Below are 25,842 nucleotides of genomic sequence, written 5' to 3'. Positions count from 1 at the left end.
CTATGCCATCCTCACTGCAAATTTAAAAAAAATAATAATAATAATTGGAAAGAATTCTTAAAAAAGAACTGAACTGAGATGATCAAACGCTGATCGAATTCGAAAATTCGAAAACGTTTGTTTTCGTTCTACAGCTGTAAAATAATGAAAAGTTCCTCAAGAGCTTTTGATCTTTATAGAAATTTTTAACACAGAAATTTTATTACAATGATCTTTATTAAAATATTTTTTACAACTTGGGAAATATGATGTAGATGTCAGAAATTTTTTTCTAATGTATCGGAGCTATTACTATGTTGAGGTTAGCATATTTTTCCAAACATTTGTGAATCTCAATGCGGATTTTTCCTTTCTACCTTGTCAACCTAATTGACAAATATAGTTAATATGGGAAAGTACATTTCTGCGTTTGACGAAATTATATTTCATAATTGCTATTTTAGCTGCAGGTTTAAGTTGAAAATGCAATCTTGTAAATTACCTTTTTGATTAAGGTCACCTTCGTATTCAGATACAAATTATGAAAACGTTGTTTGGTATTGTGATAAAACAATTAGATCGTAAATTTTTCTGATTTGAAAATGTTGTGCACTTGCAATGGCCATATTTAGATTCTTGATATAAAAGAATTGTATGTAAAAAATTGGAATTAAACGGTATAATTTTATATAATTACATGTTAATCAGATTATTCCTTTATATTCATCTTTAACTAACAACCAATATGTCCATATTTTATATTGGCATGTATGAGCTCTATTCTCTTATTATGAATCTAGTTATACAGACTTATTTCTCTTAATACTGTTCTGTATTAATAAGTATACTAAAAAGTGTGCTTTGTGTGTTTGAATGTTATTGAAGCTGTGATTAGCATATTCTTTAAAAAATATAATTAATTTAATTAATTAATAATAATTTTTAAATTGAAACATCTCTTTGTGATGTGCTTTTTAGCATGCTTACATTTTTATTGAATTAATGGTGTGTGTTTTTTCAAATTGTTTTTATGATGGAGATTTCATCATAATATTGAAATAATTTCTATTTTTAAAATTTATTATCTATTGAAACTGTTATATTTTATCACATAATGTTATAAATAGTAATTTATTTCTTTGTGATATACTTAGTAATAAGCTAACTTTAAAAAAAAAATATTTAGTTAAAATAGTTCTTTTTAAATTGGTTTATATGGAAGATTAATATTGTAATATTTATTTTTTTTATAGATTTTCATATTATTATTATTATATTATGCTGGGTGGAATATACCATCTAAAAATGTTTTCAAATGTTCAAGAATAAAATCTCGTCTTGTTCGGATGATAATTTACAAGGTATTTATTTTTCTGTCTTATTTCTATTTTTAAAAATTATTTTTTTTACTATAAAATGTTTTTAAATGTATTCAGATTTTTAATTGGCACGACTTCAGTTTTTGTGCTTTAAAATTAAATTGCTGATACTTTGGATTTACATTATATTTTCTTTAACATTTTCCCATCAGTGACTGCATTAAAAAAAATATTTCGCCAAATTCCCGAAGTTGGAAATTTTATTTTAAGTATCGATAATACAATTAAAAGTGATTATTTAGCATTTTTTGTGAAATTTTTGAAATTAAAATGATTTTTATAACCTTTTAAGTTACAGTATTAATTTAATCAAGGAATGCTCAGTGACAATTTTCATGATCTTATTATTTTTCTAGGTTATTTTACTTTAAATTTTGATCCACAGTTTTTAGTAAAATACTTAATAATTCATACTAATTTATTTTTCACTCGCACAGGGATGAATACAAATATATTCATTGGTGTATTTTTGTTAAAAATGTATATTAGCATTTTTGTATTTATATGAAAAATTTAATAAAAATAATTGGAATTTACTTGAAATTTTACTTACTTTGAATTTTGATGCACAGGTTTCAAATCAAATACTTAACAATTCATACAAGTTTTTTACTTGCACAGGGATTAATACAGATGTATTCATCGCTGTATTTTTGTATAAAACATGTATTAGCATTTTTTAATGAAATATTTAATAAAAATAATTATAGGAAAGGATTTTTAAACCTTTATTTTTTTTGATAGTTTTTTAAGAGAGGAGACTCTTTTCATTATTCTTACAGTTTCAAATATCTTTTAGTGTTATTTGATTGCATAACTGACTTGGTAATAATTCTTTGACACTTTGATGTTGATGAAAAGACTTCTGAATTAAGTAGACTGATGTCTTTTGATTTAATTGTAGTATTTTATGATAAGAGAGTTTTATAAAAATAATTAAAGTGATGTAATCTTAGAAGTGATGTATCAAGCTTAAAAATTAGCTTCGTGATTATTATTTAAATTTTAGAAGACATTTTGAAATTGAATGTATAATATTCGTTTCGTTTGAAATGTGATGCGAAATATATAAAACAAATAAGGTAGAAAAGATACAATATTTCCATTTTTTAAAAAAACTTTTTCCCTTTTTTGAAGGGTGGGGGAAGATATGATTACTGATCATTTCAGTTTTACATCTATAAAATACTTCTTGGTGACTGGGAAGAAAGACCAAAGGATGGAAAGAAATATTTGGTACTGATTTAGAATAGCCAGAGTAGTGTTCAAAGTGTAGTTAGTTTTTTCAAGCCAGAGAAGTGTTCAAAATTCGGAAATAATAATAATTGGAGCACATTATTAACTGAATCATATTTTATCAAATTTTTTATTCACAAATATGTTTTTGAAATTCTAGTTTTCTATTTTGATTTTTCAAAAATTTCTTTTGAAATTTTAAAAGAGACAGGAAATTTTCATTTTTTTTTTAAGGAATTCATTTTTATTATATGAGAAATTATTTTGGGTGATAGTACAAGTTATCTCTTCTTCATGGTTCTGAAAAGATGAATAGAAGCAATGTATATTAATAAACATAAAGTACTTCATAACTCTTACTTTAATGTATTTCAAATATTGTATGGATTGTCTACCACCTATGATGTTTTATTTCATTTGAGAAGTTGCCACAAAAAAATGTTTTTAACAAAACTGTAGAGTTTTCATTTCATTCTCATTTATCATAGATGTATTGTTAACATTTTTCTACAGAGATATTAAAAACTATTCAGTTACTTGCAGGACTTAGTTAAAACATTGTAAACATTCCAGAATTCTTTGTAAGTTTCAGAAATAATTTTTCAAGATGTAATTACAGTAAATAATTCTTTGTTTAGCAAACTTTGTACTTCTTAGAACTTTATTTGAAATTTGTGTTGCATTGCTGAAATTTAATATTAAATTTGTATTTAGGTCAACACCATCATTGAAATTTTTTTAACTAGCTGTTTATATTTTAGTAACAATGCAAATATCCTTCTAATTTCAGTTTATTGCCTAATTATTCATTTCAGTTTTATATCTATTATTGCATTTAAAAAAAATATTTTCACTTTGCATGTTAAATATTATTTTTTTTATTATATATATAAGCGAATCTTTATTATTTGATTTTAATTATAGCTTTAGAATTATGATATATAATTAGCTTTAATTTTTAATATTTTGAATCAATCTTCAATTTAAAATTAATTTTAACTTTTCATTCTTTAATTTAAAACAGTTTGAAAGCCTCATTCAAATCATTGTCATTAGTATTTTTATTACTTCTTTTATTAATAATAATCATTTTGACAAAAATCGTATCTAAATTTGAAAAGGTTTTCAAAATTATGTATTTAATTTAATTATTGATAGCTGATATATCACTCCATTTCAACTAAATGTTCATTTGAAATATGATATCATTTTTCTCTTACAGAAAGTTTTGCCCATTCTTCATCGCTATAAACTATCACTCCCTCTCTCCTGTCCATTTCATAGTGAACGTGATATTTTATGGTGGCCTGACATTCAGATTGATTTTCAGGATGGACAGTGGGTTTGTCCTTTTTGTGGTCAAATATTTTCATCTGAAGACCTTGTAACGAAACATTATGATCAAAAACATCTCATTCATCAAGTAACTATTTATTTTTCATTGATTTGTGATTTTAACTCAGAATAATGTTTTCTCTGATTAACAATATTTTCATAATTAATATAATTTTACAGTGACTCGTTTTTTATGGGCATATTTGCAAAATTGTTAAATAATCATTTTCTATTATAAATTCTATTCAATTTCATTTACTTTGATGTTTTACATTATTTAAAGTATGGAGTAGTATTGATGAATTCCGTTTTGTTATAGTGATATATTATCAACAAATTGTTTAAAAAGAAGAATTGTTCACATTTTTAAAAAGATTTATTAACCATTATTATATCTAGAATATCAAATATATATAATGTCATGCAAGAAAGATATTTCATTTATTTATTCTAAATGTGGATATTTAACTTTATGCTTAGATTCTTAAATCCAAATAAGTAAATTTGATTGTATAATAAACAGTTTTAAGAAATGAAACTAGAAAATAGTTACATAATAGTTTTTATGTTTATAAATGCTTGTTTCTTTATGTTTGTGATTGTAAACACAAACAGTCTCAGCATAAATTTTATTTTGCTAAAAGGGTTTGAGAACTTCCACAAAATCAATTTGTTGTGTACTGCTCACATTGCAAGAAGATAATAAGCCTAAGTATAATGGGAAAAAGGTACTTACTAGTCATGCCAAAAGAGCAAATGTGTGCCAGTTCAAAAGAGTCATCATTGACGTTGGACTTAGTATATAAAAGGAATACGTGGAAAGATGACATGTCAAATCTGAAAACGTCAAATTTGTTGTCTGAAAATAAACCAATTTCAAACTTTTTAATTCTAGAAACAATAATTTAAAGCTGAATTTTTATGAGCATTAAAACTTTTTGCATCACATTTGTCCTTTAATGAATTAGTGATATATCAGAAGTGTTTTCACATATGTTCACAGAAAGTGAAATAGCTAAAATATTTATGTGAGATCATACAAAAATGTCGTACCTTATTTGTTACAGATTAGGTCCATTAGCTCGATGAAACTGATGGCTGAAAAATCAGCAGAAATCGATGCCCAAATGCTTGAATTGGCAAAAATGAATAAATAATAATAATAATTTTAAAAAAATCTTGCTATTCAGGCATTTTCATTTTTTTTTATTTCCAAATTTGAGTGGCAATCCCGTTAAAGTTTAAATGTCATTTTTTTTTTGTATCATGTTTTTGGTTTGTCAAGGTTGTCATAATAACTTCTCTTTATAATTCATGTGTATTGTTATTTAAATTCTTATACAATTTATTATATTTAATTTTTTTAATATTATGGCTATTGTTTTGAAAAAAAATTATTGCATGTAATTGTTAGTTACTAGACTAGATGAATGATACTAATAAACGTTTGAATGTTATAGGTATTTTAATATGCCTTATATTTTTCCTTTGCATTTTTATGGCATTTAAACATTATATAGGACATAAAGACTTTTTATTGTTTTTTTTTAAATTCATATATCTTGAATTTGGAAGTCCAATCATACAAAAAATACAAAAAAAAAAAAAAAAAAATTCTTGCATTTTATTCTTTTATAGCCATTTTTTCTCTTATTTTTTTGTTATAGTAATTATATTATTCTAATACATAGGCTGAAGAATCAGTTTGCTTTGCTAATTTTTGTGACATCTTTCGATGTGAAGTGATATTGGCTACTTTAGAGGCTGAGAAGAATAAGTTTGAATGGGATAAGTTTCCTAGTTTCCCATATTCACAGAATAGAAGTAATTGTGATGATAAAAAGATGTTCTTGCTCCAAAAAAAATGCAAGGTAAACCTATAATTTTTCTTTGAATTTCTACTAAAAAATATTTTAATTGTATATATTTTTACTATGCTGTATGCTTTTATTTTTATTTGTGTAATGAAAAGTAAATATCTCTCATCTAGATAAAGTATTTATTTTGAAAACTTTGTCATATATGCATAATTTTAAAGAATTTATATAGAAAATTGTTTGGTGGTCTTTAGACATTGATTGTGATACTAGGCATGAAAACTCGCAGAGCAACTTTTTAGGATGTTTTTCCTTGAACAATGGACACTGCTATTGAAATATTTCACTATGTTCTCTTCAATGGCTTGTGTATCATATATATTTAAGAATGTATATATTTGGGCTTTTTTTTTTAATAAAATTTGCTTTATCTGAGATATATAAATAAATCTAAGGTAATAATTTTTTCTATAAGTGATTATAAACTGCATGTTATTTATGACAAATTAATAAAATGGCACATTAATTGCTGTAATTACTCAAATTCATGTTTTCAGAAAAATCATCAATATTGAGAAGCATAACTTTCAAAAAGAATATTGCATATTATTTAATAAATAATGCAGCCTATGTTTTCTGAAATAGGCAAAAATACTTCTCTTGTAAATGAAACAAAGTGCATAAAATTCTCAAAAGTATTTTTTTATATGAAATGGCTTATTTAAATATAAATTAAAACTCTATGTTTGTTTTTTTCTTTTAGATTTTAGTTAAAGTGCTGAGTTTGAATAATTATCAAATTTTGAGATAGCTGTTATAAAATCATGAAAGCACTTTTTTCTTGCTTATTTTCCCTAAATTATTTATTAATAAATCATTATAAACCACTATCTTTATTAAAAGCATAATATATTTATCATACCTTTTTTTTTAACATGTGATAAATAAATTTTGTAGTAACAAATGATGGTTAGAATTGTTAATGAAGTATTTCCAACTTTTCTGAATCAGTTCCTCTCATGATACTGAATTGTTACCAGGAATGAACTCTTAGAAGCATTAACTTTTCTCCTATGTATTTTCATACATTTAGTAAGTCTTGAATCTTTGTACTAAAATAAAAAAAGAAAAAAAGAAAAAAAAAATCTTTTTTTTTTTTTTTTTTTTTACAAATTTTCTATATCTCAGTGAATGTTAATAAGTGTACAGTGCGTAAAAAAAGTTTCCGTATGCAGCTATGACTGTTAATTAAAGTTTAATTTTTGGCACAGAATATTTTATTATGAAAATGAAAATTTTAAAATTGGTTTAACACAATTTCATTTATTATTTATGAATATTATAAAGGAAAAAAATAAAGAAAATTAAATACTTAAATTGGAAGAATAAAAAAAATGCCACTAATAAGGAACAAAAAAGTTTCCGTACGGTATTTATATAGTACATGAAAAACCTTTTTTATGCTGACCAACTTGCATTTAATGATTGGTAGGCCTTCCTTTGGCCTTTTTCTTTTCTCTCAAATGTTGTGGCATAACCCCCATCAGTTTTTTTTTTGTTGTTTCTAGAGAAATACTACTCCAAATGTCTTGAATGACCCTTTTGAGTCAACCTTGTTCTTCATGTCATATTTTGTTTATTTCACAACCAATTTCTTCTAACAAATGTCCTATAAGGATTAAATAGAGAGACTGAGGAGGGCTATGAAGCTGTTTTTTAACATTATAGAGATATTACTCTTGACAAATCTTGGAGGTGTGCCTAGGATAGTTGTCCTGTTGAAAAGTAAAGTCCGTTCCAAGGGACAGTTTTTCTGCATTGGTTAAAACATTTTGTTTTAGAATATCAAGATACATGTATCTATCCATATTTCCATCTATAAAACATAAATTTCTGACACCAGCAGCACTTATATATCCTCATACCATGTTCCAACCATCACCGTGCTTCACAGTTCCACATAAGTTCGTAAGTAACATATGCAATTTTGATTCCCTCCAGATCATAACTCGACCATCTGACCAACAGATATTGAATTTTGATTCATCACTAAAAAGGACCGATTCTCAAAAAGATAGAGGATTGCTTATATGCTTCTTTGTAAACTTGAGACTCTTTTTCTGTAGCAGAGACTTATAACAGGCTTCTTACTGGCCCCACATCCATTATAATAATTATTCTCACAATTTTAAATGATATTTCTCGCAATTTAAGATGCGAATTTAATTTGTAATTAACCATTAAATCAGTTGCAAGTTGAGGTGCACTAATCCGAGGGATTAACTTGCACCTTACATATGATATTTCTTTTATGCTTTTATTTTCTCTTATTTAACTTCGAAGTTCTTCCGGATTGATCTCTATCTTCAAATTTTTACACATCACTGTATCTTTCAATAATATACTGCACTGTAGACTTTGGTTTGTAAGTAATTTCACTGATATTTTTCATAAATAATCCATTTTTTCGCAACCGAATCACTAACTCTCGAATGGATCTCTGAATTTCCATTTTAAGACGATCAGCGAAGCATTGGAATTAAACAACTGTTGTTATGCTGTATTCTTCACTCTGACAAACTATCAAACTTCGAATATTTACTGTGGATTAGTTGTAGAGCACGTCAGGAGAAATTTGCTTATTGAGTACGGAAACTTTTTTTGCATGAAACTTCGTCATTTATCTTAAAAATTGCAAATGGACTTGCTGAGTTTTGTAAAAAAGAGAAATTTATTATGAAACTCCCTTTTAAAGACTCAAATTAACATTATATAAGTAGTTTATAAAGATAAAAAGCAAAGATTAGAAATTATGCTAGTTTATTTTTATTTTAGTCTTCCATACGGAAACTTTTTTTACCCACTGTATATAATTTCACTAAAAGAAATTAAAGGATAAAAATTTATATCATTAATTAAATGTTTCTATTGTGCTTATAATATTGCTCTTTTAATATATTTCTGCATTTACTCTTACAAAACATTTATTAATTGACTATGTACAGAAAAAGAGTTTAGGGAGAAGAATAAAAAGTAGAAATTTTTTTTTAATACTACTGTAAACTATTGGAGTAAATATTTAGGGTTAATTTATGATATAAAAATATTATTTTTGCAGTAGTGCTGTTAATTAAAATTAATTTTAGGAAAAAGCTGTAGCATTTTTAGCAATTGTAAATAAAAAAAATAATGTATCAGCCAGTTTTTTCAAATCTATAACTGTTTTATGAAGATATTCTCTTACTGGAATATGAAATTTGTCGTCACTAATATGAGAAATGACACTTACTTTATTTTAAATGTGCACTGTGCAAAGAGTTCCTTTGTAATACATAATTTCAGTCATTTGTTTATCATGAAAAAATTTTTGTAAGCTTCATTTTGTCTAAAAGTTTATTTCTCTTTGAATGGTCTATCTTTTGATATAATTAAAATTTAATAAATCTATCATTAGTTATCAGGTTATAAAATGACTAAATATAGAATATGCAAGTTTCTATGATGTAAAACAATTCCAGTATTAATTGTGAAAAATAGTTACTTTATTTATAATTTTTTTCATTATTTTTGTGCGTCTTTTTTTGTGTGTTTGCATGTAGTACTGTTCATATTATGTATAAAAATTATACTTCATTGCAATTTTTTATTGAAAAAATAATTTTTAATATATTATTTTAATGTTAATATATGCAGTAAATCATTTTCTAGAATGTTATGAGGCAATGCTTACTTGATCTCCTCCAGCCTCTTTCCATTAAAGATTATCAAGATATTGAAGGTAATGCAGTAGTATTTATCAGACCATTATTTAGTGATATTTTTCTACAATATTTCTTGATAATGTTGATCAAATCAGTTATTGTCATAGATATTCACAGAATTTAAAATTGCATAAAATGAAATTCCACTTTCCTTTCTTTATTTTGAGTATTTCTTACAAAAAAAAGAAGAAAAAAAATTAATTCTTCTTGAAATAAAATATTCAATGTATAAGTTTATTGCATCATTTTTATTTTATTGATTTTTTTATGTATTTAAAACTTTTTTGTTTCCTGCAATTTCCTGCTTATTTTTTGTTACAACTTTCTTTAAAGATTAATTTTTCATAAATACTTTTATTTATATATTTTTTGTATAGTAATAGTTGTAGAAATTTTAAAGCATTTTTAGATATGTTGAAAAAAAGTTTGATTAAAATAGTATTTTAGTTTATTAAATGTCATTAATTTTAGTAAATCAGGTGTTATATTATGAATGAATCAAAAAAGTTATTCCAACTTTCTAAATTTAATGGGTATCAGTTTCGGAGTGGATTTTGGAATCATTGCTGGTTTAGAAAATTTTAAATTTCTTTTTTCTTTCTTTAAGATTTTTAAGGACCCTTATTAATTTTTTTCATCATGAAATAATTGGCAGAATTTTTTTATAATTGTTATTTTAGCATCATTAAATGTAATACTGTTTTCATAACTTTAATTAACACTGTTAAAATTTAAAATATATATATTTGGAATTTGTTAAACATTTTGTTGTTTCATCTCTAATAAACCAACAAAATAAAAAATTCAAAATCATGAATTTTTATAATTGAGTTGCAACCTTTTCTCACTGTCATATTTATTCCTTTATATGAGTTAAAAAAATCTATTGGTTGGGGAAGTCTTTTCTCAGTGAGAATTAATATAATTTTTCAAGGCTCTCTGTGTGAATAATTTATTGAGAAGGTATATTATATCCCTCTTTTACAAATTCTAGAAAGCTTCTTTTATTATATGAACAATTTTCTGTAAGCAGCCTTTAAAATTGATACTTAATTGAGGTTTAATCACCTCAGCAGTTTTTTCAAAATGTCTTCCAGGATCTGCAATACTTAATTTTTACTAAAAAAGCAAATACATGGATGTTTTCCATTTTAATTTGCATACACCATAAAATATCTGCATTGATGTGCAGTATATAATTGAAACGTAAGGTGCATGTAAGTAAAGAAAAATTTGAATTATTGTAAACCCTTTACAGCTTTCTAATTTTATTAAAATTGAAAAAAAAAATAATTAAAAAATCCAATATTACATCATGTGTTTTTCATAAAATACTAGATTTGGATATCATCTTTTTTTAACTACCATGAGAATGTATCTTCTGATTTTTAAAAAGATATTGTTAATTTATTGAGGTTGGTTTTAAAATGACAGAGTGCTGAAAATAGATACTAAAAAGAAAAATACATATAATTATAACTTTTAGATTGTAATTTAAACAATAATCTGGTTCAGATTCAGATACTTCAAAGCCAGCCTTGGAATTTGAATTCTCAAATGAACTTCACAAATTATCTTCACATTTATAAGTTAATTATTGAACTTATTATTAATAAATAATTTTATATCTTTTGTTCATTGTTTTCTTATAAATTATTCTCTTCATTAATTAAGCTTTGTTTTTGTATCTTCTATTTGGTCTTTTTACTGTAGTTTTGAAGTTGCCTGTTACATACGTGTATTTATATATGTAAATTTAAACACTCTGTCTGATGTCCAATGTTTTCTGCTCTTCTTTTCTTTCTTATATTCAACTAATCTAAGAGCTAAAAGTTCTTTAAATTGTTTTAGTGTAACCAGTGTGCTTAAAGTGCAAACATTCATTTCTTTCATAACATTCTATCCACATAAATTTTTAAGCACATCACTAATGGATTTTTGTCTTATTCTTTTCTCATTATTATTATTATTAATATTTTTTGCCTTTGACCCATTCTTTTCAAAAGATCTGTCCTTATTTGAATACTGTGGAACTTTATTTACAATCTAATTTCATAAATAAAATTTAACTGTCAAGTAGTTTAGATGATTTGCAGTTACTGCCATAGGTCACTAGACTTAAAATGTCTGATGTGAGATCTGTAGTAAATTCTTGTCTTCTCTATAATCTTATCTGATCTAAATTTTTTTTATCTCTTTTTTTTTGTGTGTGTGTGGGGGGGGGGATATTGAGAGCTGTTCTAATAAAATATTCTCTAAATAATTAAATTCATAAAGATTAACTTTATTATTGGTTCCAAGAAGCAAATCATTTGCACAAATGCAATACAGCATAATTTAAATGGCATTAAAATTTATTATTCCATTGCTCCAAATTGTGGAAAGTAAATTATTGTTAGAAGTTGACGAATGTGGAAGTAAGAATGAAATTATTTTTCACTAGAATGTGTGATTGATATTCCTAATTTTTAGAAAATGACTTAAAACATATCATAATCATTGCGAAATTTTTGTGCATGTTATATGCTTACTTTTTTCCCCCCACCTTTCTTTCTTTAAAATTTATTGATTTTCTGTATTTTTCAGATGAAGTGAATCGAGCAATATGTTCATACCTCACATGTAATAAATATTCTGATGGATCATTACAAGTGGTATGTAATTATTATAATTATTAATTTGCTGTTATTTTCATTGGTTATCTATATATATATATTTATTTAAACTTCATATATTTTTGATTTAAATTTGTAAAAATGATTATATCTAAGAAAATAATGATTTTACTTACAATTTGAATAATTTTTCAGTCTTGATTTTACTCTCAGATGGGTTTTTTTTTTCATATATTCATTTTTTTTTTCATAAATTTTACAGTAAAATTTTGATTAAGAAATTTTGCTGGAAGATTTACAGAGCAAAATTTATTTTTACATTTTTGTTTTAAGAAGTGTTTGTTGTGTATTTTAAATGCATTTATGCTTCATTTTGTGGATTAAAGTAGTAAATTAAATTTTATTATAATACCTTGATAGTGCAAAATATTAATCTGACAAATTATTCCTAAGGGATGCTATGAATTATTTTAAATTTTTAAGATGTGTTGTAAATTTATTTTTTAATGATAGCTTTGTTGATATTTTCTCAGAATGTATCATTCCTATTCTTTAGATGTTAAATGAATGCTATTGATGCTGAATGTTATTCTTATAATGATTTAGTAAAATATCTAATTGAGGCTCAATTTGAAAAACATTTTTTTTTAATTCTGCTTTTTTTTATTTTCTTTTTAATTATAAATATGTATGTATGCTTGTTTTAAAGCTTTGATTTTGAAAATAGATATATTGGTTCTCTATTATAATATAGAAATGTATTTTCTGTGAATCTATATATATATATATATATATATATAAATGATTTGGGAATAAAAAAAAATCATTTTATTTGATTAAAATAGTTTGTGAACTATTTTGATATTAATAGAAAAATATTAGAGATAACCTGTTAATGAAAAACATATTTTTAGTACTAGTGATATCATATAAATTATTAATGATTATTATGCTGGCTATATTGTATTAAATTAATTTGAATGAATTTACACATACTTTTTTATAATAAAAATATTTGTATGAATGGTTTTTAAATGAATTTCCTTTTGTTTGTATGAATAAATAAGTAATATATTTACACATTATCAGATGTCAGCTCTCATATATGCTTGTGTATGTTTCCCCCCCCCCCCCTCTTATGTGCAAAGAATGTAAAAACTTCTGATTATCTCGCTTGTACTCTATCAGCTCTGATAGTTCTATATTTAATAAATGGATAGATATATTGTCTTATTATAGTTTTATTAATATGTGATATTTTATACAATAACTGTTAAAATTTTAAAATTAAATATTGATTTTTCTTTATTACTAACAGATGAACTTAATCTGATTCAATAAGAGTCGGAAAGAAATTATGATTTTTTGTTACTCTTGGAAATATATGTAATAAATTATACATTAGAAATTGACTTGATTTTCAGAAGCAGTTCATAATCTTTAAAAATAAAAGGATAGAAGATAAAAGTTAAAAGAAAAAAACTGAAATGTTACCCATTTCAGTTTAAATGTGAAGCCAGTTTTATTGTTCATAAAAAATAATTGTAACAGAAAATTTTAATAAAAGGCATATTTTATAATATTATACAGTTAAAATATTTATAGGTTTGAAAATCAAAATTAAAAATAATAGTTTATGTGTTGATTTTCAAAAAATACCATTTAATCAATAATGATATTGTGTATTTAGTTGAAGAATATTTAATTCAAAGTATGTCTCCTTGTTAGGAATGCAAAATTTAGTTTGGCTGCAAGTGACTGAAAATAATTGCCATATACCCAATTATCCTGTTGTATAAAACACAAAATACTAGTCTCCCCCCCCCCCTTTTTTTTTAGTGATGTTGCCATCTTATTTTAAATTAAAAAACAACCGTAACTGCCATGCACAAAATGTCATATATTTTTTTTTCAATAATGTGCTTTGCTAATTTGTGTAATATTTACAATTACAGATAAAAACTGATAAATTATTTATTTAACCTTCCAAAATTTTTCTTTTCCTTATTAGTTATTTTGAAATAAAAATGAACGGATGAGTAAAATTTTAATGCTCAAAATTAACTAAAATCTAGAGATTTCATTTGAAATATTTTTCAAGTTCAGTTCAACCTACATAATAGAAAATCAACAAACAGGAAAGGAATTTATTATTTGTTTGAATGTTTAGAATTTTTATGAATTGGCATCAATATATGTGTATGTGTGTAATATTGTGGTTTTTATTTCTAAATGCTTATCATCTGTAGCAACTTTTAGTGTTAACATTGTAAGAAAATTTATGCTATAGAATTCCAAGTTACAAATTTCTGTTGAGAAGTTTATTTAAAATATTGAAAAACTACTTTCAAAATGCAATTCAAGGAAATATTTTACTACAGAAGTCATTAGCATTTATTTAAAAATATTCTTATTGTTATTTTACTAAATTTAATAATATTCCCCTTTTTTTAGAAATCAGTTTTAAATATCTAGCTTCATTCTTAATTTATTCTAATAATTTAGATGTTTTTTTAAATATATCTTTGTGCATTTTATTTTTTATATATAGTTTTAAAGAAACAAATTATCATATAGTAAACTATAGAATTCAAAAGATATTATATATTGTATAAGCTTTTTCGGTTATGTTCATCAAAATGAAAAAAAAATATATATATTAATTTTAGAATATATTTTGCAGCTGTAATTTATTTTATTATAGAAATGCTATCACTTCTTAACGCTTAGTTTATATAATTAGATTCATTTTATAATTACCTTGAATTATTATTACAACATGAAAAGATAAACATGATTGTTAAAATTTGTATATTGAATTGTTTGGCTGATTTTTTTCTTCATAATTTAATTTTAAAAAAAGGGAGGGATTTGTGTTCAAGTAAATTGTTAATAAATTTTAGCTTTTCAGATATTTTTACAAGAAGCTTTATCAAATTGTATAACAAATTGTTGTTATAAGAATTGTGTAAATAAATCCCATGTATGCAAAACAGCTAAATTGGATTTTAAATTATTTTTTTAGGTACATTATAGTGAACTGAGACAATATTTTTTGGAGAAAAAATGTGTTTGACTGAGATATATAAATATTTATAAATAAGCATTAATTTTTCATTTGTTTTGATGTAACCCAAAGCTTTTAAAATATATTTAGGCTGCATTTCTAGTCTTTAAAAAATGTTATCTTTATGAATAATATAATGTTTAAAATATGATTTTTACACTATTTTGAATGTCTCTAATAAAGCAGTATCAGGTTGATAATAAGCTGGTTGTTAATAAAGTACCCTTCTACTTATAGAAATTTGAAAGTTTTACATTCCTGTATTAATTACTAAATTATCTATCTTATTAATACCATAAAATACATAGATTATATTATGTATTAATTACTAAATTATCTGCCTTATTAATGCCATAAAATGCATAGTTTTCTATACTAAATAATAAAATTCTTATACATTTATAAGATGTGTAATATAAAAATGAACAAATATTTCCTTTAAGAACAACCTGCACGAAATTTTTAAGTTAGTTAATATCATGCATGTTAATGCTCATTTATCTACAAAAACTACTACATTTTTTTATTTTTATTTGTTAATGTTTAATATTCTTTTATTCTTGTTAATAATTTTGGTTTGAATATAATGTTTTATTTTTTTTTAATTTTTTAAAAGCACTTAAGATTATTTAAAATTCTGTTAATAAAAATTTCATACTTTTCTAGGATTTTTTTTTTTTCACATTTATTCTTTAATATTCTAGGTTCAGCCAGTACCTGTTCTTGTTGGTGTAATTGTAGGATTTGTCCTGATTGGTGGCTTTTGCTTGTGTTATTATGTCGTATATATTCTTTCATGGTAAGTTCTTTTCATTTTAAAGTAATAATTTTTTGACATATAATACTTTGTTACAAGAATTTGAATTAAAATTCTCTGAAGTGTTTTATAATTTATATGGCATTCTTTATTTTAAATGTATAAAAAGGTGTTTTTTACTGCTTAGGAATGGATTTTATATTTTTGCTCAGTCAATTAAAATACTTTCTATATTCATATGAGCAAAATGCAGTTTATTTGCTATTGAACAATTATTTTTTAATTGATTGTTTAGAATTTAATAAAACATGGATAATTTTTATTGTCCTACATTTGAAAAAGTAATTATATGATAATTAGTTTGTGACCAATGGCCAGTATAATAATATGAACAAAAAAAAAAAAGTGTATTAAGATGTTGCAGAAAAATTTTATGCTATAATTTTTTGTGCAGACTTATAAATCAGATGATAAGTTTGCACTTTTAAGACTTTTTCTCTTTTCTCTTCTAAAGCAATCAAAAACAGAATATATAAAAATTGAATTGCAAGCATTTTTGCCTGAAAATAATTGAATTTCATAAATAACTGGAATACTGCTTATTAAATGTTAGACAGAAAAAAAATATTATTAAAATGATGTAAGTTTTTCAAAAGTAAGCAAAATTTAAGAATTTTAAAATAATTAGTTTGAAAACTAATATAAATTGTTTTAATTGAAAAATTTCAAATTGGCAAATTTGAAAATTTATATTTATTAAAATGGGAACTAAAATGCTGAAAGAAAAACAATAAAATACATTATCTTTAATAATGGATGATTCCTCCTTATCCTTTTCCTTTCCTGGTGCAATGAAAGAACTCTTAGATTTTGTGGCTTTGCCACCCTGTCTATATCTTGTTTATCAGAAAAAAAAGCTATATAATATAGAGAAATGGAATTAATAACAGATTTCAGTGTTATTCATAGATGTATTGTTCTGATATTTCTGTTGAAAAATACAAATGGTTTTATAATTTAAAATTCTTAAATTCAATAATATTAAATTTAAAAGTTATGATAAATTGTGAAAAGTCTAATATCAAATGCATACTTGTAAGATTTAAATAAGGATTATATAACGTGCGTCATAAAAATGTAGCAGATTTCAACTGACTGAGTGGAAATGTTATTTCTCTAATAACATAATCCATTAATTGTAATATTGTTTATTCAAAAACCAAAGACTTAATTTTGCACCAACTGCTACTTTAAAAAGTTTTATGTTGTAATATCTTGTTAGAATTTTAATAATTTTCTGAAAGTATAAATGTTTATTCCATTTATTATGGTTTACTTGTTCTAATTAAGTATTTTAAATAATCTGAAACATGCACACTCAGTAGCTTATATGTAGTAATAAAGCTTCTCTAAATATTACAGTACTCTAACAAACTATGGATTAATTAAACAGCCATAACTCATGCAAGATTCTCATTTATGAAAACTAATTAGCAACTTTGAATATTGATATTGATTTCTTAAAAAATGCAATACTTGAATTTTATAAAATAGTTTTTTTTTTTCAGTTCCACAATCATGTTATTTATGTAATGAATTACAGAATTGTCATGATGAGCAATATTATACTATCATTTATTGAAGCAAATTAAAATAGAGTCAAATATTTTTAAATTTATTCAGGGTTTCTTAATTTCTTAAATATTCTTGGATAATTGTTTATTTACAAACCAAATATTAGTATTATTTTGCTACACTTGAAGTCCTAGAAAAGTTAAATATGGATAATAAAGTGCGCATATTGTCAATAGGGATTGCAATACCGGACCAAAATTTCAATACCGGTATTCGGTATTTTTTAGATCTTAATACCAGGATACCGGTTTTAATACTGGTATTAGAAATTTTAGAAAAAGAAAGAAAACACAGGTGCTTCTTTGTTTTATTTGCCAGTTTTATTAGAAAGGGTAAATATCACAAAAAATAATATGTTACTTATAAATTATAACAGTATATAAAGAATTACAAAAAAAGGTAAAAGAACAACTTATTTATTGAAATCACAAAAAAAAGTGTAAATATCACTATTCAGTCTGTGGTACTATTACAAATTTTTGAAATGAGATCTTAAAAAACATAATGCATCAATTGTACTGTCATTAAGCCTGAAAAGTAATTTTGTGTAAAAATTACCAGCTGTCGAAAACGCTCTTTCGGCATCTACGATAGTTGGTGATACTGTTAGCAATACGCGATATACTTTTTCCAAGTATTTACTTCTTAATCCCTCATCTTCAAATAAATCAATTTCTCGTCGGATGGTTTTGGATATAGCTGATTTCTGTATTGTATTTTGGTTTGTTGAATTTTTTTCATTTATTGTTAATTTTAAATTTTGTTTAAGAGACAATTCATTTTCATTATCGACATTAGTGTCATCATAATCTTCGTTAACTGTACCGAATTCTTCTGAATGTGGATAGGTTTGTGAGTAAAAAATTGTAAGAGAATTTACTATAAACTTAATCAGATTTGAATTAATTATTTTCTTTTCTTCTTTTTTATTTTCATTTTTAAAATCATTATGACAATGTAAATACCATGAGACATATTCTATTTCGGTATGCCTTTCTTCTGTGCGATTTTTCAATGTAATATATAATTCTTCAGATAGTGATGTGTGTTGTTCTTTCATGATTTTGCAACATGAAATTTATTGTTGCATTAGCTGTTAATAAATTAAAATCTCTCCAACACAATGCCTCTATAGTCAGTTTTATTGGAAGTAGAGCTGATATAATTCTGGATATGAAGTCGAATTAACTATCTGAAAAATTAATTTACAGGTTTAAGTCGATTATTGCTTTTTGGATTGGATTTCTAAATTTCAAAAATCGTTCCATCATTAGGAGTAAACTGTTCCAACATGTCTTAGAATCTATTATTAACATATATTCTATTTTATTTTCAGTTAGTATATATTTTTGTAATATGGCATTTTTGTAGGGGAACGTTTAAATATTTTAACAATTTTTCGAACGTTATAAATTATAGGAAGCAATTCTTGATGGGTTAATATTTCATCCTCATTAGCAATATCTTCTTCCACAATTACATTGTCATTATCTTCATTGTCAATAGCACTCTCACTTTCTTCAATGTGGGAATCTGAAGTTTCTATATCCACAGTATTTGGATTCTTCTGTTCTTTATTTTTTTGGTATAATATATCTATTACTCCTAATTGAATTCCATGAGCATAGCACAATTGCTGATTTGCACCAATCAACTTTCCAACTTTTTTCATAACTGTTGCTCTATTAGTCGTTATGGATACAATATCTTCTTTCAGGGATAATCCATGTTTCACTAATTTAGATTTAAGCAATTAATTAAGCCATTAATTAGCTAATTAATTTCGCCCGTTATTAAGGCATAAAAACAAAAACGTATACTATTTTGCTATGTTTGCAATCCCTGAACATATAGTGGAGACAATTTAAAAAATTTTTAGTAAATACCGAAAAACCAGTATTTAAACTTGTGAATACCGGTATTATAAAATTGTAAAATGGCTCAAAATACCGGTATTGCAATCCCTAATTATCAATAATTCATTTTAAGCATGATTAAATACTAGATATAGTGTGTATCATTTATTTAAATATGTGTGAACAAGAAGAAAAGACTATATAAAAGGCATAGAAAATTTCCCCAATAGTTTTGCAGGACCAAATGATTAGAAAATGGGGCTTCTGCTGAATAAGTAATATTAAATGTAGGTTAATTTGCTATTATATGTTGAGAAAGGAAAATTTTCTATGCAGAAATCCAACCTATATATCAAATTGAGAATTTTCTCTTGTTGGCCAAAATTATCTTAGCACAGATAAAGTTCACTTTTGCCATACAAACTTTAATACAGCAGATGTGCTAAAAGTTTATAAAGATTTTTAAAAAATAATAATAACAGATATGATTGATTTACAGGAAAGGAAATGCAAATAATTGTTACAGGCTGTTTGAGGAGTATCATTTTTCATATTAATGAAAGTGCTCAAACACTTCATGCTTGAAAATAATATTTCCAAATAAAGATTCTTGTGCCAATACCATTAAAGTCAGTACAAGATTTAATGGTCAGAATGTTAAAAATTCTTACAAATCAGAAGAAAAATTTCAGAAATACAGATAAATAATTTGAAATGTGAATTTCAGTACTTTATATGCTTTCATTTGTAATGTTTTGAATTAGTCTCTTCTCAGCTATTTACCTGCCAAGAGTATGAATTATTTGGACCTGAGGAGAATAGTAAAATAAGCCTATTCTTGTTGTAATGAGTAGAAAGCTATTCTTTCTGCTCTAATGAATTGCAAGTGATTACAGGGATATATATATATATATAAAACATATTTTGGTTTAAGTAGAATGCAGGTTTGAAGACATAGACGAGACGGTGTATTTTTAATTCCATTTTATTCTCTCTCGGGAGGCAAACATGATTATTTACAAAAAGGCACAACGCAGCACAAAAACAGAAGGCAAAAAGGGCCAAGCAAATGATCGCTCGCCTTATATAGCATAGGATTTCCGGCCAGTGCAGCTGGAGTGACCTTAGACAAGGGCAAAAGTATCACTTTCATTTGATACATAGTACTGATGGCGTATTATTTTTACAAAGGGATTAATTAAACCGAAAGTGGAATTGGATCATGAAATAAGAGAATATTTTAGAATGAGGTTAGGAAGGGCTAAATTAAGGTAAAGTTTTGGAAATTAATTTGAATTAAATTAAGAGTTTAAAATATCATTACACACACACACACATATATATATATATAATATTTGGCTGTGTTTTAATAGATTCAACAATTTTTTTAAAAAAAACTTATCTTGCAAATCAGTAAAATGTGAGGAATTTAAAATGTCTTGGAATCAAATTAAGTTTTTATCAAAGTATCAAAAAGATCAAAAGTCTTATCAACAAATGCAAAAGGTAACTAAAATTCCTATGATACTATCTCAAGGCCAAACCTTAGTTTGAAGTGAGATTGAAAAGCTTTAAAAAGAAATATATATTAAACATATGTTGAAAAATATTGGTTTTAGATTAATTAAAAAAAATGTAGTGAAATAGAGAATTCCCAAATTATGGAAGAAAGATTATATGCAAATATATATGCTGTAAGTATGTAAAAATGTAAAGATTAGTATCTGAAAGCAAGGAAACACATAACAGATGAACTAAATAAGTGAAAATCGAAGGAATTATTCCTGCACAGCAGAAATTTTGTACAAAATCATTGAAATTTTCTGTGCACAGCAATATTAAATAGTTATAGGAATCGAAGCTTTAATAGGAATTTTAATTTAAAATATTTTAATGATGCACCGTTTGCAATTCATTTGTTTGAATTATAAACTTATAAGTTTATTGATTTGCAACTATTCTTTTTTTCCCCCCTTATTTCTGCTGAGCACTGAACACAAGTAAGATTATCAATTCTCTTTGGATTAATATTTTATAATGAATTTTGTTTCATTTACAATATGAATGTGTTTATAAAGTTAGCACTCAGTAATAGTTTTGTGTAAAATTAGTAGCTGTGTGGTGGTTATTGGTACAGGCATAGTAATCTTGAAACTCACTTTAAACTGTATTATATTATTCACTGCAATGATCATAATAAGTAATCTTAATGCATTTTAACATTTAGAAGTGGTTAGCAAGAAAATAATTTAAATGTTTTATATTTTGAAATATTGATTTGAATTTGAAATTTTATATTGTGAAAATATTTTATTTAAATTTATCATTTACATTTTTATGTCTGAAATATATAATTTCATTGTCCTTAAATTTTCTTTAAAAAATTGTTGATTTTTTTTTTTTTTTTCAAATGGAAACTTTGACATTGGCTTAAGTTTAATGCATATATTAAGAAAATCAGAAAATGAGTTAAAAGAAAAATATACATTTGCTTTTCTTGTAAAAATTATAGTTGAAATTATTATGTTTCTCTAATAACTTCTGTTCCATTATAGGTTGTATTTTAAAAACAACTTAAAATTATGTGCTACTAATATCAGGCAATATGAATGATATTATATTGTTGTGATATCAATCACTCTTGTATTCTAAAGAATACAGCAAAAACTGTGTTTGTATAAAAATTCTTAATAGCAAAATAGGTTGGGAAATTCTGATTCAGTTCATGAAACCCTATTATACATATAATATTAGTATAATTTTTTAGAAATTTTTAGCCTTCAAATTGAGTTTGTCATCTAAATGTTTGTTAGTTACAACTGAAAAGTTTTTATTTTCAAAGGAAATACATTCATCATACATATCAACATTTAAAGTATTGTTAAAGATTGTTTACATTTAAACAGTATTTAAGTGTTGTTACTTGAACTTTATATATCCAATGTCTAGTTATATCATACCTTCTTTAAATGTAATCATTAAGATTTAAAAGTGTGAGAAAGCTGTTTCTTATTCTGTTTTGAATTATAATGCCTTTCATAATTTCAAAATGCCACAGGTTGTTAAACATAGGACTAATGGGCAAAGTAATTAAGTTGTAAGGTTAAGACACACACACAAAAAAATTAATAAAACTGAATTTATTAAAATAAATGTATTAAATTAATGTCTATTATCTTGATAACTGTTAGTTTAATTCATGGTTGAAATTCATTCCTCAATCTCATTTGTGTTTAGAATCAGCAAATCTGTGTTTTTTTTTAAATGTTGAAACGTTTTTTCAAAATTACAGAACAGTTGAAAGAAGATTATAAATCTGTACTTACAGAATGAAATTAATGTTTTATATTCACATGGTAATAGAAAAAAAAATCTGTAAAATATTCGAACTTTTATCTGTTTATGTGAATATGTAAGCAAGTATTTCAAATACAGTAAAAGAGACCTGAAAAAAAAAATGAATATTTGTATATGAAAAGGATGTGTATGCTCTATATTTATATAGCAAGATTTTTTATGACATTTTTCATAAATAACATTCATTGAGTTATTTTAAGTAATATTCTTAGTTTGAAGATAGCATACTAAAATGAAAAATCAGGTAGGCCAAGAAGAGTCATGATCCCCATTTTCCCGAAATAGGGGGAAATGTTTCTTCTTTATTAAAAAACCTCATAAATTTTAAGTAGCATTTTTTATATATATGTTCAATGGCTGTATAATTAACTACAAATTGCTTTAATTAAAACGGTTAAAATCTATACTATTATTATAAATGTGAAAGTTTGGATGGATGTTTGTTAGTCAATCACGCCAGAATGGCTGAACAGAATTGGATGAAATTTAGCTGAGAGATACATTATAGTCTGGAATAGGACATAGGCTACTATTTATTCTGTTTAATTGAGTGGTTAATTGTTTATTGATTAAAAACTAACTTTCCCGCCAAAGGAGTAAAGCTTCAGGGTTTTTTCCCCCATGCCAATGAGATTAGGCTTAACATGATTTTGACTATTATTTCAAACGATTCTGTTTATTTTCTTAGTGTTCAATACATTTAAAATTAAACTTTGTTAATTAATCGATCTTTCGGATTCATTCTGAAGTACTTTTGAATTAAAATAAAACAGAATAAAGGAAATTAAAAATTTATAATTTATATTGCGTTACGCCAACTGGCATAGAAAATTCATACATTTGTGTTGCCGCAATTGGCGTTGAAAATTCACGCATGCGCAGGAGTAACAAAAGATAAAGCCATTGATGCTATAAATTCCAATCTATTTCCATGCGTACGAAGTCGCAGGTAAAAGCTAGTATGTATATATATACTATATATACAATTGGTTTAAAATATCCTAAAGAAATTTTTAAAACATCTCAATAAAAAGTAATTTGAAATTGAAAAGAGCTTTTTATGTTGGTTTTTAGGCAAATCTGTTTAATAAGTTCCAATAGGTATATTAAAAAAAAAATAATAAAATTTTCTTAGGTTCTTAGTTAAATTCTAAACAAATCTTAACTAGCCAGATCTTCGTGCCAAAAATTTTATAAAGGACTATGTTAAACATTTATTGAAGTGTGTTAAAACAGTCATGATAGATTGAATATGAACAGGTAATGTAAAAAAAAATGTCAGGGAAAATTTTCTTATAATTTTAGTGGACTTTAAAACTTGTGTGCAAAATGTTTATTACTTTCATTGATTGCATTTAATAAAAATATATAGAAGATTTATTTTTCATTTTGGATAACAATTTATAATATGCTTTTATTGACTTTTCAGTCCTGAATATTCCATCAGCAATGATTCATTCTGCAATGGAGCTACTCAGATGCGATCTTTAAAGAATAATCAGTATTTTGACAACTGTGTGCATCTTCAAAATAGAAAGGGTAGACATCGCATTCAAAGATAACTTTACTTCTTTTTTCATCTGAGATTCAATATTTTATAAGTGCTTATTATTTCGTGTTGATTTAGTTTCAATTTTATGATAAATTCTTTTTGTTTCATACCTATTATAAACATATCATTTTATGTTCCAAAATATGAAGGCAAAAACTACTGCATTCGACTTTCGGGTGCAGTATAAACAAGTACTTTTCATTTTGAAAATGTGTGAAATATCGATTTCAATATTTAGAATGAAAAGAATTTTGATCATATTTTTGTTTTAGAATTTTAGAATGTCTATTTTGATTTCGCTATTCCATGGTAAATGGAATTTCTTTTTTTGTTTAATTGTACTGTGAAATTGGTGCTATACTTCATTTTGTATATATTTGTTTGTTATATTTCAAAACTTTTGGTGCATATTAAAAAGACTGCAAATTATATAAAGTATTTAGTACTATTTATGTTTAAATATATAACACACAATTGAGTACAATATATTATGCATAAAAAAATAAGAATCCTTTTTATTTATAGAGTAAGAGACATTTCTCCTTTTCCTTTTTGAAATTTTCTAAATATCATCTTTTTGGTGGTATTGTAAATATTTTTGATTAATCACTAATATATGTTCCAAAAAATAAGGGGTTGTGCTACAATTTATACCAAATGTATGGCTATAAAATGTAATTTTTTTTTTTTTTTTTTTTTTTTTTTTTTTTGCTTTTTGTGATTTTAACTATTTCTGGAACAGCAGTTAAAAAAATAATTAATATTTAAAGCAGAATTTCTATATAAAAAGGCAAAAGCCACAATAGCCAAGATATGTGTAATACAAAAATCTTCTCAGCTACTCTTGGCATAGGTTTAAATCTTTTTATTTTGAAGTGATGCAAGATGTTTAGGTACAATTTTACCCTTTGACTATCAATGGGGCATATACATCCCATTAACCTTTTAAAATCAGCTTAAATAGTTCTAAATAAAAGTAGTTTTTTTTTTATTATTATTATTTATTTTTTTGATGGGGGGGGACAATGTATTTGGCCATTATGTCCTAGCTATGGGGGTTTGAAAACATTTGAAAAAAACCCCGAATATATTTGTTTTATACAGAAGCTATTTTCTTCATTTTCTGCTTAATTACAGAGAAATTGATTTTTAAAAAGTCTAAATTTATTGCTGCTAATTGAGCTAAATTTGTGTTTGATATTTTCTAAAATGTAGCAGTATTTTGATTGTTATTGTGCGACATTGCAATTTTTTTAATATGCATCTTACATTTTCAGTACTGTTAACTGATTTTTATGTATTTATTTAACTTTATATTTCTGTTAAAATGTTTTAGTATCATGTATAGATCCTGCTTTTCATGTGCTCATGTATTGCAAGTATTATACTTTTGTTATAAAATTATGCTGTGATATTAACATTGTTGTGCCAAATTCCTTAGTTTTATTTATTGCTGTTCTGTTGTGCTTAGCAATGACTGTGAACTTTATTCTAGT

General features: G+C 24.7%; 1 protein-coding gene across 1 annotated transcript; it reads left to right on the top strand.

Moving 5' to 3' along the window:
* The first annotated feature begins 133 nt into the window (after positions 1 to 133).
* On the top strand, positions 134 to 24,625 carry LOC129989028 (uncharacterized). Its single transcript, XM_056097337.1, has 8 exons — positions 134 to 301; positions 1,233 to 1,340; positions 3,817 to 4,017; positions 5,621 to 5,800; positions 9,455 to 9,524; positions 12,094 to 12,161; positions 15,894 to 15,988; positions 24,224 to 24,625. The coding sequence occupies exons 1-8, from the start codon at positions 275 to 277 to the stop codon at positions 24,354 to 24,356; spliced, it is 882 nt and encodes a 293-aa protein (XP_055953312.1). The 5' UTR covers positions 134 to 274; the 3' UTR covers positions 24,357 to 24,625.
* The last annotated feature ends 1,217 nt before the right edge of the window (positions 24,626 to 25,842 follow it).

Source organism: Argiope bruennichi, chromosome 10, assembly GCF_947563725.1.
Source record: "Argiope bruennichi chromosome 10, qqArgBrue1.1, whole genome shotgun sequence".
Taxonomy (NCBI): domain Eukaryota; kingdom Metazoa; phylum Arthropoda; class Arachnida; order Araneae; family Araneidae; genus Argiope; species Argiope bruennichi.
Note: the sequence above shows the minus strand (reverse complement) of the source record. Positions and strands in the feature narration are given on the sequence as shown.

Excerpts from the sequence above, each read along its gene's own strand:
- LOC129989028 (XM_056097337.1), top strand. The coding sequence starts at position 275 with ATGTATCGGAGCTATTACTATGTTGAG. Across the intron at positions 1,341-3,816 it reads TTCGGATGATAATTTACAAG|AAAGTTTTGCCCATTCTTCA; the intron begins GTATTTATTTTT and ends TTTCTCTTACAG. Across the intron at positions 4,018-5,620 it reads AAAAACATCTCATTCATCAA|GCTGAAGAATCAGTTTGCTT; the intron begins GTAACTATTTAT and ends TCTAATACATAG.